The sequence below is a fragment of the Nycticebus coucang genome, chromosome 1 (genome assembly GCF_027406575.1).
Source record: "Nycticebus coucang isolate mNycCou1 chromosome 1, mNycCou1.pri, whole genome shotgun sequence".
Lineage (NCBI taxonomy): Eukaryota > Metazoa > Chordata > Mammalia > Primates > Lorisidae > Nycticebus > Nycticebus coucang.
In genome coordinates, this window is record NC_069780.1 from 117,460,590 (window position 1) to 117,475,513 (window position 14,924).

At 37.5% G+C, this 14,924-nt stretch overlaps 1 protein-coding gene across 1 annotated transcript in view; it reads right to left on the minus strand.

The window, feature by feature from the left end:
- The window catches only part of ADGRV1 (adhesion G protein-coupled receptor V1), a 669,001-nt gene that overhangs the window by 614,711 nt on the left and 39,366 nt on the right, over positions 1 to 14,924 (minus strand). The window contains exons 2-4 of the mRNA XM_053586729.1: positions 7,339 to 7,523; positions 3,777 to 3,926; positions 267 to 362 (exon numbers count right to left, since the gene is read on the minus strand). Coding sequence (XP_053442704.1) covers positions 267 to 362; positions 3,777 to 3,926; positions 7,339 to 7,523 — 431 coding nt within the window. The remainder of the gene's footprint in view (positions 1 to 266; positions 363 to 3,776; positions 3,927 to 7,338; positions 7,524 to 14,924) is intronic.

The following is a 14,924-nucleotide window of genomic DNA, read 5'->3' on the forward strand; positions in this document are numbered from 1 at the left end:
AGACTAGCCAAGGGAGGTAACTAAGGAGTCAAGTGAAATAATTAGCAGAAAGAGATTAGGAAAGTGATGCGTGTGGTCACAGAAGCCTCTTCAATTTATTAATGCAAAAATCCTAGGTAGAACAAATGGGCAATCTACAGAACAAGGAACAGGGGTGGACTTAAAGCAACTTTTATATAAATATCAAAAGATGGATAACACTAGGTATTATCATGAAAAAAACCCAAAATTTAACAATCTCCATTATTGTCAAATTGTAACCATACCATATCAAAGGAAATAATTCCAAATGCATTGTCATTTGATAATATTGTCACAGTAACAGTCCTTGGCCAGCCAAGCTTCACATTTGCTGAAGGTTTCTGAAATAAAACCCCAAAAATAAAATAATAAATTAAAAATTAGAGGAAAAAAAGAATCATTGTAGTAGAATGTCTTCAAGAAATTATTCAGCATATGAATAAAAATACATACATACTTTTACTGCACAGATTAAAGAAGCATACTCAAATTAAGTCAACCTGGTCAGGAAGTTCCAAATGAAAATTTCTCACAAAAGTTTTGAAAACTATTTATCACTATTAATAATATATATATAGTATTATTTTAAGTAACAGCTAGTAATACTATATTATAAATTATAATTGTTATAATATTGCTAATGTAACAGAATTAAGTACACAGTATAAAATTCCATTCAAATGTGACTTTTTCTTATAAAAGGTACTGAAACTTAGTTGTTATCCAAATCATAGAGCCAAATAAAAGATATTAAATATTAAAGCATTTTTTATTAAAATGGAGAGAGTTTCCTGCAACATTTCTATTGATATGTAACAACAGTACAAAGGAATATGGAAAAAAGAGTGATTTACAAAAGCAAAACATAACTGTTTAAGTATTTTTACAAAAATTGTGTCATAGTGACACTATTATCTTTGAAAAATTAGTAATGCTCATCAGAAAAATTGATTAGAATGGTGTCGGCAGTCATTGCCTCAACCTAATCAATCAAGCTATAAATTTCAATTAAATCTCATCCCAGGGATGCAAGGCTGGTTTAACATACGCAAGTCTATAAACGTTATCCACCATATTAACAGAGGCAAAAATAAAGATCACATGATCCTCTCAATAGATGCAGAAAAAGCATTTGATAAAATCCAGCATCCTTTTCTAATTAGAACACTGAAGAGTATAGGCATAGGTAGCACATTTCTAAAACTGATTGAAGCTATCTATGACAAACCCACAGCCAATATTTTACTGAATGGAGTAAAACTGAAAGCTTTTCCTCTTAGAACTGGAACCAGACAAGGTTGTCCTCTGTCACCTTTACTGTTCAAGATAGTGCTGGAAGTTCTAGCCATACAATTAATTAGTCAAGACAAGGAAATAAAGGGAATCCAAATGGGAGCAGAGGAGGTCAAACTCTCCCTCTTTGCTGACGACATGATCTTATACTTAGAGAACCCCAAAGACTCAACCACAAGACTCCTAGAAGTCATCAAAAAATACAGTAATGTTTCAGGATATAAAATCAATGTCCACAAGTCAGTAGCCTTTGTGTACACCAATAACAGTCAAGATGACAAGCTAATTAAGGACACAACTCCCTTCACCATAGTCTCAAAGAAAATGAAATACCTAGGAATATACCTAACGAAGGAGGTGAAGGACCTCTATAAAGAAAACTATGAAACCCTCAGAAAGGAAATAGCAGAGGATATTAACAAATGGAAGAACATACCATGCTCATGGATGGGAAGAATCAACATTGGTTAAAATGTCTATACTTCCCAAAGCAATCTACCTATTCAATGCCATTCCTATCAAAATACCAACATCGTACTTTCAAGATTTGGAAAAAATGATTCTGCGTTTTGTATGGAACCGGAAAAAACCCCATATAGCTAAGGCACTTCTTAGTAACAAAAATAAAGCTGGGGGCATCAGCATACCAGATTTTAGTCTGTACTACAAAGCCATAGTGCTCAAGACAGCATGGTACTGGCACAAAAACAGAGACATAGACACTTGGAATCGAATTGAAAACCAAGAAATGAAACTAACATTTTACAACCACCTAATCTTTGATAAACCAAACAAGAACATACCTTGGGGGAAAGACTCCCTATTCAATAAATGGTGTTGGGAGAACTGGATGTCTACATGTAGAAGACTGAAACTGGACCCACACTTTTCCCCACTCACAAAAATTGATTCAAGATGGATAAAGGACTTAAACTTAAGGCATGAAACAATAAAAATCCTCCAAGAAAGCATAGGAAAAACACTGGAAGATATTGGCCTGGGGAAAGACTTCATGAAGAAGACTGCCATGGCAATTGCAACAACAACAAAAATAAACAAATGGGACTTCATTAAACTGAAAAGCTTCTGTACAGCTAAGGAGACAATAACCAAAGCAAAGAGACAACCTACACAATGGGAAAGGATATTTGCATATTTTCAATCAGACAAAAGCTTGATAACTAGGATCTATAGAGAACTCAAATTAATCCACATGAAAAAAGCCAACAATCCCTTATATCAATGGGCAAGAGACATGAATAGAACTTTCTCTAAAGACGACAGACGAATGGCTAACAAACACATGAAAAAATGTTCATCGTCTCTATATATTAGAGAAATGCAAATCAAAACAACACTGAGATATCATCTAACTCCAGTGAGAATGGCCCACATCACAAAATCTCAAAACTGCAGATGCTGGCGTGGATGTGGAGAGAAGGGAACACTTTTACACTGCTGGTGGGACTGCAAACTAGTACAACCTTTCTGGAAGGAAGTATGGAGAAACCTCAAAGCACTCAAGCTAGACCTCCCATTTGATCCTGCAATCCCATTACTGGGCATCTACCCAGAAGGAAAAAAATCCTTTTATCATAAGGACACTTGTACTAGACTGTTTATTGCAGCTCAATTTACAATCGCCAAAATGTGGAAACAGCCTAAATGCCCACCAACCCAGGAATGGATTAACAAGCTGTGGTATATGTATACCATGGAATACTATTCAGCCATTAAAAAAAATGGAGACTTTACATCCTTCGTATTAACCTGGATGGACGTGGAAGACATTATTCTTAGTAAAGCATCACAAGAATGGAGAAGCATGAATCCTATGTACTCAATTTTGATATGAGGACAATTAATGACAATTATGGTTATGGGGGGGGACAGAAAGAGGGAAGGAGGGAGGTGGGTGGGGCCTTGGTGTGCGTCACACTTTTATGGGGGCAAGACATGATTGCAAGAGGGACTTTACCTAACAATTGCAATCAGTGTAACCTGGCTTATTGTACCCTCAATGAATCCCCAACAATAAAAAAAAAAAAAAAATTTCAATTAAATCTTAGGCTATTCAAGTTTTTTTTCCCAGGGGTACCATAAATTATTCCAAAGCACAGGGACCTCCCACTTTCATGGCTGCTTTTTTTATCCTTCTCCTTTAAACTCAGAAGTCACGGTCATTCTTTGTGCATCTGGTAACCAGAGAGGGATAAACAAAAAGGAGCCAGAGGGAAGACAAGCTCTTCTAGAGCATCCGTAATCGCAATTCCTAAGTAAGATGAATGTATCCAAAAACTAGCTGTAGAATCTTCTAAATGAGATTGTGAGAGGAACAATCAGAATGTGGAATTGTCTGAGAGTCTGTCAATTCTGGCTTCTATAAAAATATTTTTATTGAGTTTATAGAGTTTCAAGTGTTACAAGATTTGTATAAGAGTAAAGTAGGGAGAAGGACTTACCTGCAATGTTAAGTGAAAAATAAAAGTTTCATCGGGCTCTGGTAACTCATCATCACATACCGCTATGTACACTGTTCTGTTTGTTTCTCCGGCAGGTATAAAAGTTGCAGCATATGTGTCAAAAAAGTCTCCAGTGTCTTCTCCATACAACTGTCAAATGCAAAATATAGATGGTTAATACTTAACCCAGTATTAGAACAAGCAAAACTAATACTAATTGAGGCAACCAAGAGAAAAATCATAGATCAAGTAGCACCGACATTTAGAGATAGGATGTACAAAAATACAAACAATAAATATCAAACTGGTAAAAACCATCTTCAGGGCGGTGCCTGTGGCTCAGTGAGTAGGGCGCCGGCCCCATATGCCAAGGGTGGCGGGTTCAAACCTCAGCCCTGGCCAAACTGTAACCAAAAAATAGCCGGGCGTTGTGGCAGGCGCCTGTAGTCCCAGCTACTCCGGAGGCCGAGGCAAGAGAATCGCTTAAGCCCAGGAGTTGGAGGTTGCTGTGAGCCGTGTGACACCACGGCACTCTACCCGAGGGCAGTACAGTGAGACTCTGTCTCTACAAAAAAAAAAAAAAAAAAAAAGAAAAACCATCTTCAGAAATAAGCATAAAAATTATTCTATACAAAAGCATTTATTTATGCTGTGGAAGGAAAAGAAATATGACAAAGTGAGTAACAATTACTCGGGAAAGTAAGGAAGGTAAGGGCCGGGCGCCGTGGCTCATGCCTGTAATCCTAGCACTCTGGGGGTCTGAGGTGGGCCAGATCGCCTGAGCTAGAGCAAGACCCCACTTCTAAAAATAGCCAGGCATTTTGGTGCGCGCCTGTAGTCCCAACTACTCAGAAGACTGAGGCAAGAGAATCACTTGAGCCCAAGAGTTTAAAGTTGCTGTGAGCTACGACACCATAGCACTCTACCGAGGGCCATAAAGTAAGAGTCTGTCTCAAAGAAAAAAAACAGAAAGAAAGAAAGTAAGGATGTGAATTTTTGCTCTGCCTCTTGTTTGGTCTGGAGTGAACTAACAAGACAAATTGCAGCTAAAATGCTCACAAAAGAGTGGTGCATACACACAACGGAATATTATTCAACCATAAAAAATAATGAGATCTTGTCATTTGCAGCAACATGATGGATCTGGCGGACGTTACGTTAAGTGAAATGAGCCAGGCACAGAAGACAAATGCTGCACATTCTCACTCATACGTGAGAATTACAAAAATGGATCTCGTGGAGAGGAGAATGGGGGTTAACAGAGGCTGGGAAGGAAAGAGGGAGAAAGGAAGAGATGTTGGTTAGTGGATACAAAAATGCATTTAGATAGAAGGAACACATTCTAGTGGTCAATAGTACACCATGGAGTTTATATTTAATAAGAATGTATTGCATATTTCAAATAGCTAGAAGAGATTAATTGTAACATTTCAATACAAAGGTAAGATAAATGTTTGAAATGATGGATATCCCAATTACCCTGATTTGATCATTACACATTGTACACAGGTATCAAAATATCACATATACCAAAAAGTATGTACAACCACTGCATATCAACAAAAAAGAGGTGGAAGTAGTCTGCCAAAAACTGTTTTACTCCCAATGATTTCCAGTTATTCCAATTATTTTCTTGAGCAGTTTCAAACTGAGCAGTTATTCCAATTATTTTCTTGAGCAGTTTCAATCTTTCCAAAATTTTCAACCTGAAGTTATATTTATGTTCTCCCATAATTCCAATGAAGACCAAATCCTTTTAGCATGCCAAACATTTTATTCATTATAAACTTTTCTTTAGCTTTTTAAGATATTATTCTGTAAAATCAGCATCAAATAAGATTCTTAGAGAGTAACTTGTACAAATCCAAATGAGATCTCTTTCATCAAAATGAATAATTTAACAACTAGGAAAAAAATAATGATTTAGTACAAAAGAAAACACATTTAAGGAAATTTTAGTCAATTTCTAGTTTTTATTTATAAAAATAAATTTTTAAATAGTTGAGAAACCCAAGTAAGTTGTCAAAGATGTTGAAAAACTTATTATACCTTACTGAAGAAAATGACATAGACGGCGCCTGTGGCTCAAGGAGTAGGGCGCCGGTCCCATATGCCGGAGGTGGCGGTTTCAAACCCAGCCCCGGCCAAAAAAAAAAGACTTTTAGAAAAGCATTATCAAGAGCCACTGAATAAAACAGAAACAATGTAATCCAACCTATGAAAATCATTTAAAATGCAAAATACACAAAAATTAGCATATTTCAGTTACATCAGAATAACATTAACAACAGCAAAAATTAGAAAGCATCTCAGTGGAAACCAGATGAGAAATGATTAGGGAGCAATGGCAATATTGCCAAGAAAAGTTGTGAAATGAAAGAGCAATTACAAAAAAACTATTAGGGCCAGCAAGATGTCTCACATCTGTAATCCTAGCACCCTGGGGGGCCAAGGCAGGCAGATCACTTGAGCCTAGGAGTTGGAGACCAGCCTAAGCAAGAGCGAGACTCTATCTCCACTAAAAATAAAAAAACTAGCCAATCATTGTGGCGGGCACCTGTAGTCCCCAGTTACTTGGGAGGTTGAGGCAAGCAAATCGCTTGAGCTCAAGAGTTTGAGGTTGCTATGAGGTACCATGATGCCACGGCACTATACCCAGGGCAACAAAGTACAAAACTGTCTCCAAAAAAAATAAATAAATAAAAGGAAAGGAAAGAAAAAGCTGTTAGGTTACAATCAAAATTATATGAAAATGATTATCAAATATAATGTATACTCTAAAAATAAATACAATAAATATGTCATAAATTCAAAAAAACATAAAAGGAATGCACAAAATTACAATATTAGATTTGTTTCATAGGCAGGTTTTCTGTTTTCATAACGTTTCATAATATGTAACAATTTCACCTATTGCTTAAAATTTTATTTTTGCAAAAACAAAGATTCAAGTACTTTGAGCCTCAAATGTAGTGATATCTTTAGTAGTCATATGACATTATTCTCTGGTTAAAATAGACTCATATACATGTATATGCCCACACAATCCATCCAATAACTAAACCATGTGCAAAACAGATCAATCAACCTAACTTCTCCTTAAATTTATATAATTAATTTCTCCCCAAAATTCATATACTTAATTTCTCCCACCATATATACTTATGCTCTCCAACTTAACTAAGGTTTTTTATTCCTACTGCTATTTTTCTACTTTTAAATGTCCCATATATTTTCTCTATACCACCCTACAATAGATAATATGTCTGAGCAGAGATATAGCCACAATGCAAATTACCCAAAATAAAATATTCTTGTTTTAAAATAAATATATAACACTTTGAAATAATCAGGCTATATCTTTAAGAACCTCTTGTCACAGGCAAATGGCCGCCTTGGAGCACTCTATAAACCTGTAACACATAAATGGAATGGTGTAATCCATAAATCATTTATACTAGCAAAACTACTGAAAATCTCAAATAGAAAAAAAATCCTTGTCATTCAAAGTAAGAAATTCCATATCTATTTCAGTAAAAATAGATCTAGGGTCATTTCTTACCGACACAATCGCAGTAACATTTGCTGGCTCTCCTATCCTTTCGATGATAAGACGAATAACTGTTGTACTTGTTTCATTAACAACAAATTCTGTTTGTCCAGCAAACCTTATTTCTGTTTCTCCAAATACAAAAGGGATAAGAAAAACTGAAAGAAGATTCACCCATAAAGATGCAGAGGGCATCCCTAAAAGAAAAAGGGAAAAGAATTAATTCACAAAATGAACCTAGCATGTTTCCATTATATTATGCTGTTTATAGATATAAATACAGTATGACAAGTTAGAAAGAGAACAACTAACACCTAAATACATCAAATATGAAGGAGCCATTCCAGTCAAAATGTGTGATAACAGAAGCAAGTTAACAATTACTATCTATTCCTATAGTTGTTTTTATTTTTCAGAATTATTTTTTCTTCTTTAGCTTCTATACCAAGATAATAGCTATAAATTAATTTATTAAATTTAGTTTACTAAGAATTTATTGACATATCCACCCTTTAAGAAAAACTTAAGCATCAACACAGAAATTCAACGAAGGCTTATCTTTCCCTAAACGAAACTATGAAATACCAGCCAAAACTGTAACAGTTGAAGCTAAAGCTTTAGCAATAAATTGATTTCTTCATTGGTATCTATTTTTTCCTTAAATTTGTCTTATTTGAGAATTTCTTTTAATTTTTCATTCTTACAAGAAAATGCTAATCTTTTCAAAGAGGTAAATTTCTGGGACTTAAAATTTCTTTCATTTTATTAGCTGAAATACTAATACCTCTTCTTAGAAAGTGTCCACGTTGCTTTAAAATAAAATGTGGCAAAGCATATACTTCCTTCTTTCCCATAACATCTGTTTTCTTCGTACTACAGTATGTGAGTTTATGAGTCTACTTTGAGCGCTGTGGGGTTCAAGCGCTTTCAAAAGCACAACAGTGCAGTGGTCTCTTGAAAACTGTGGCTGTTTTGTAATGCAGATGCACCTCTAAAAATGTGAACAATTTCTCTCACGGATCATTAAGATTCCAGTGGATTTATGGGATCAGTCACACGAACATAACAAGTTCATGTGTTTTAAAAGAGACTTGCAGTACGCACTCCATGAGCCAAAATGCTTCCTATTAATCTTTACCTTGGCCAAGAAGTGATAAAATTTTCATGGACCTGGTATTTCCACATGGCTACACTTGGCTTTATATTTAAGAATCACCAAATAGACAAGTTCTTGATATATTTTAGGGTTTGAACACAATTATCTCAGTCTTGTATGTTAAACAATGCAGTCTGAGACTGTTCAATAGTGTCTCACACGCCTGTGACTGCAAAATTCACAAACAGGGACACAGAGTTCACACTCAGTCCAGGACGGAGGCGCAGGCCAACAGGGCGGAGGTTCTGAAGGCCACCGGGACATTTTTGTACCTGTACCTTTCCTCCAAGCAGTGCTGCCATGAGGCTAAGGAACTCAGAAGAAGAAATAAAACAGTTTTCCTTCACCAGCTGCACACACTTTTCTGCATTTTAACCTACAAGTGTTCACAGAAAGAAAGGAAATGGAAAGATGAGAGAAAGAGAAGGTGAAAAGCAAAGCAGGAGTGAGACAGAAAACGGGGCGCAGCTCTGAGCTGCGTGGAAGCTGAGTGAAGACCTCTGGGAGATTCTAAAGGCAGAACGACTTCACGCCCCAGTCAGACAAATAACGGAAAGAAAGGCAGGCGGACCGAGAGGACAGCACAGAAGACCGGAGTGAGGAGGTGGCAACAAGGGCTTGGACGGGAAAGAAAAAGGTCGACTCTGGTCTACTGCGATTTTTGAGAGAAAAGTCTCAAGTCCTTCAACAAGAGATGCGACAGGACCTGGAGCTGAGCGAAATAAGATACCACGGTGAGAAAGAGAAAAGTGAGGTGACGGAATCATCAACAACTAACAAGCATTCTCAAACTCAGTCCAGCGGAACAATCTCCTCGAGCATTTTGTGAAAAGGCTAATTCCCACCTTCAGAATTTCAGATCCAGAGGGTCTAGGGCGAGGCCCAGGATCACACACTGAATAAGCAGCCCTGTGGATCCTGATGCACTTTGGAAAATACAGTCCTAGACTGAGAAACAGGATGGGAAGGGTGGCCTAGAGTGCACATACAAAAGGCCACGTTTGTAGTTGTAAGTTAACTACTGAACTTTTCTTTTTTTTTTTTTTTTGTAGAGACAGAGTCTCACTTTATGGCCCTCGGTAGAGTGCCGTGGCGTCACACAGCTCATAGCAACCTCCAACTCCTGGGCTTAGGCGATTCTCTTGCCTCAGCCTCCCGAGCAGCTGGGACTACAGGCGCCCGCCACAACGCCCGGCTATTTTTTTGTTGCAGTTTGGCCGGGGCTGGGCTTGAACCTGCCACTCTCGGTATATGGGGCCGGCCCCCTACCCACTGAGCCACAGGCGCCGCCCCACTACTTAACTTTTCAATGTTACGTGTGTGATTTCCTCATATGTTTTACTACATATTCTGACATTGTATTTCAAGATCCCATGTATCAAAAAGAAAGCCCATAATGACCTTTAGAAAGTAATCATAACATCAAAGGCTTATGTAGAGCTGTTTTAAGTACTTTATACAATTTAACACATTTAATCTTCACAATATGTCTGTGAAGAAGGTGGGAGTACCTACCATTAACCCCATTCTATAGCTGAGGAAAGTGAGGTACAGACAGGTTAGTTAACACATGCAGTGTTACTCAGCTAAAAAGGGGACCAGGCAGGATTGGAAACCCAGAGACTAGCCCAGACTTTCTACCCACTAACCACATTACACTTACATTTTTTTCCTATAAAAACACATCTCCATCTTGAATAATATAATAGGTCATTAAATGCATATTTCCAAGCATTCAGATATTTTAAATTCATGCAGAAGAACCAAGACTGCCATAAACTGCATAATTATGAGCCTCCAAAAAGTTTGCACCTAATTATTCTGATACACATTACATTAATTTAAATGGCACTGCAGTTCTCTTCACTACTTTAAATATTTAACAGCATCCTTTAATGTCAGGACCAATGAATTCAAATGCTGCATTCTTACAGTCTCCCAGGCAATTAGAGTTCCAAGCTCTTACATTAAGTCAGTAAATTCATTTTAAATTGGTCCACATCAGTGAGTTTTGAGATTACGCAAAATGAACAAACAAGCATGATTGGAAATGCCTGAGATTCTGTGACATCATTGATAATTATCTCTCCTTGGTTTTCATCTTTTCACACTGTAAGAAAAGTTGTTGGGGGCAAAGTTGGCATTCAACAGAAATTAAAAGATAAAAAAAGCTTTGAAAATGAAGTTCTCACTGAAGATCGGCGTAATTACACAATAGCGCTGAATATGAATAGTTTCTTTTTTTCTTTTTTTTGCAGTTTTTGGCTGGGGCAGGGTTTGAACCCGCCACCATCGGCATATGGGACTGGCACCCTACTCCTTTGGGCCACAGGTGCCACCCTGAATAGTTTCTTTTTTAGAGAAAGTAGGTACACTTTCCTCTATGGTACTAAAAATCTAGTCTTTGGAATTCCCTTCTTTTTTTTATTAAATTCAGAAGATGAGGCATTGATACAACATATAACTCTTAAATCTATGTCAGGTAACTTTTTGCCTTAATGAGTTTAATAAAAATTTTACACAACCCATCAGAACACTCATTTTACACCTATCTATACAATAATTTCAAACAACACATGTTTACAGATCATAATGTGCACAATTCAGACTCCGCCACCATCACAAAAGAACAACTTCAGCATCCCTGACACGGTTCCTCCTCTCTGTAACGGCATGATACTCCGATATGCAAACCCTCTCATTTCCAACTATCACCCATCTTCTGCTCACGCCGCCCACATTCGCTCAGTATGATTCAAAGGAAATTAAACTGTTTGGCCAATGGATCTCTTAATTTATCTCTTATTAAGAAGATAAGTGATTTAGGTTACAAAATTTTCATGCTTCTTATTTCCTTACTTATACTCTAAGGTTTTAGAGAGAATCCTGACAATATACGGGCACAAAGTCTCAAGTTCCCGGAATTCTAGTAATCATATTAAGTCCATCCAGCAAGTCACCAAATTGTGCACACAAATATTCAGATTTAAAATCTGAAATATACTAGAGTAGCTCTTACATGTATAATGCAAAGTGGTTGCTTCCAGAGGAGAAGCTTACAGTATGATCTGACACTTGTATTTTGAATACCTACTATACATCATAAAACACCTTGTGCTAATAACTGAGGACAAGAGATACTTAAAATAGAATCGTCTCCAAGACACTCACAGGGACGGGCACATGATTCAGATCAGGCCCATCAGAGTCAGAAAGACACAACTCTGAGACTTCTGCTTACACCTGGGGATGTAGACTCCCTCAACACTGTACTGAAGGTTGTGATGATTGGGACCAGTTTCCTCTCCAATATGGAAGTTACACCAGCATAGTGGAAGACAGAGCCAAGCAGTGGTGAAGAGGCCCATCCTGATAATCAAGCTTAAGTTTCTGAATCCAGCTTTACCCTGAGCTTTTCAGTTACAGAAATAATAAATTATGTTGTGTGCTTTATCTGGTTTGGGTTGGATTTTCTGTCACTTTCAACATCAATATTTATCCACCAATCCCCATTCTGTTACATTGTGAATGCATGTTTAGATACACCAAGTAGAAGATGCCTCTCCTCCCACTCTAACATTAAATAGCATTAGCCTTCTCTAAGCATTTGTGAAAGTATACACCACACAGGCTATGTTTCCTTTGCCATGCAATTATTACCACCATACGCACTCAGTCTAATATTTTCCCTCAACCTCAAACCTGGCAATGATTCTTAAGGAATTTTAAGACACAGAGACAAACACAGGTGTTTTCAGAATAGAACACAGCAAGTCAGGAGCACACCATGTTAACTCACTGTCCTAAAAAAGCTAATGCCCTTCTATTTGTCACCAAGGAACTCCAATATCATGCTTCTATAAATTAATCTGGCATTAACTCCTTCCTATTGCTCTTTTCAGGATGCCCCTTTTTTCCTTTTCGAAAACCTACTGGTTTTTTCTAACTTTATTCCTCACTTGGATTACTGAACCCATATACGCATTAAATGTCCTAAAACAACACTCATCAACAAGAATGTGTTGTAGTTACCTTGAATTCTAACTCCTATTTATCTAGGATAGTTGCCTTCCTCCAATCTTGCCTCATTTTAATGGCTACCTTAGGACATGCAGCAAGTCTGGCATATTCTGTGCAAATAGTAGTCTTCTGCCTTAGGTCTCAATAACTATGTGGAATCAGAGTAGAATAAAGACCAGAGTAAAATATACACATGAGAATCAAGATCCAATAGATGACAAAAGAAATGAAAATACAAGAGTGCAATTGATTTTGAAGTAATTCGTTTACTTTAAAATGTTTCTTCAACTTAAAAGAAACTGTCTTTTTAAGTTTCAGAATAAACAATTTTACAATAACTATCAGTAATGGAACAAAGAACTAAAAAGACAGACACGGTGTGGAAGGACGCAGTGACCATTCTGCTTAGCTTTTGCCTTGTCAATGCTGTAACCAGTGTGTTCCACGGTGTGACCACCAGGTAACTAATACGGAAAATATGATCTAATGGAGCAGGGTTTTCAAGTTTAGAATTACTTGAATTCTATTATCTTTACGAAGGGGTGCTCTAAAACTATAGAATTACCCCCATGGAACAAGAGAAGTTTCATCATTCCTATCATCAATTATTCAGCCTCTAAGAATTCTTAATCTGTGTCATCTGTATTTGGCAAGTACTTCAAAAAATAAAGTTGATCTCGTCCTTCTTCCATAAAGAAACAGAATTTAAATTAGCAAACTTCAAGAAAAACAAAGTAATCCAGAGGAAATGCCAAATATTTCCTCTAAATATGAAGGGGAGAGTCTCTATTTCAGACTATAGGCAATGTTATTATCTTTATTGTTATTTATTTTCAATTTTAAAGAATACATTTTATTTTATACATCTTTAAACGGCTTATAATATATGAAGATGGCACAATATTAAAAAGGAACAAAAAAGTAAACAGTGAAAAGTAAGTCTGGCTCAGGGGCGGCACCTGTGGCTCAGTCGGTAAGGTGCCGGCCCCATATACTGAGGGTGGTGGGTTCAAACCTGGCCCCGGCAGAACTACAACAAAAAAATAGCCGGGTGTTGTGGCAGGCGCCTGTAGTCCCAGCTACTTGGGAGGCTGAGGCAAGAGAATCGCTTAAGCCCAGGAGTTGGAGGTTGCTGTGAGCTATGCGATGCCATGGCCCTCTACCTAGGGCCATAAAGTGAAACTCTGTCTCTACAAAAAAAAAAAAAGAAAAGAAAAGTAAGTCTGGCTCACAGTAATACCCACCAGCCATCTGCTGCTCCCACCCACAGGCAACCCCAGATAACAAATTCATCTGTATCTCTCAAGAGGCAGTCCGGGCATGTACATGTATAGATGTATATGGACACCTGCAGAAGGCCACACATACACATCTTTCCAAGATGTTAACAGAGGGACACAGGCTCCCACATAGACTTTCGCATTAGGAGCACAGTCACTGTCTCAGACACGTACCGTCATCACTGTAAATCTCAGTGACAGCTTCTGTTGTCTTTCACTACACCAGGGAAGGGAAGGCATGAATATTCTTAGACCACATTCTGTCAATCCTACACCAATCAAAAGTGGTTTCCCTGTGCCTGGGGCTCACGGTCATCCTGGAATTCCCTTGACCCTTTCCTGTGTTGCATCTCCTTTTCTCCAACCCGTTTTCTTCTTTCTTGGTTTGCTTGGTTTATTCCCTTGTTTAGGTGGAGAACACACTCCTGTAACATCCTGAGAAAGCGTGTGTAGAAATAAATGTTTTAGAGCTTGTATGTTGGAAATTAGCATGACATTGCTCTTTTACTTCACTAATAGTTTCATTTGGTATAGAATTTCAGGTGACAATGATTTTCTTTCAGAATTCTGAAAGTCTTAATTCATTGTCTGCAAGTTCCAGCGTTGCTGTTCAGAAATCCAAAACCATCTTGATTCTGAACTGTCATCTGTGACCAGCTTTGCTTACCTGAGTTGTCCCCTCTGGAAGGTTCTTCTTATTGCACCCAAGGATACAACAAGGATGGATCTTGGAATTAGTTTGTTTTTAACCAATTGTCTGAACACTCAGTGAGTTCCCCTCAATCTGACACTCCTATTCCTCAGACCAGGAAAGTTTTCTTATATTACTTCCTAACGATTTCTGCCCCCACTCCATGTTCATTGATCTCTTAGCTAGAACTCTTATTATTTGATATTGATATTCTGAGATTGATTTTCTTATTTTCTTATCTTTTTTTTTGTTTTTTGTGGTTTTTGGCCGGGGCTAGGTTTGAACCTGCCACCTCCGGCATATGGGACCAGCGCCCTACTCCTTGAGCCACAGGCGACGCCCCCATTTTCTTATCTTTTATTCTCTCATTTCCAGTGTTCTGGGTTTTGTTCTGTTTTCTGATAATTGAATTTATCACTAAATTTAAATTCTCCTATCATCTTTTTATTTT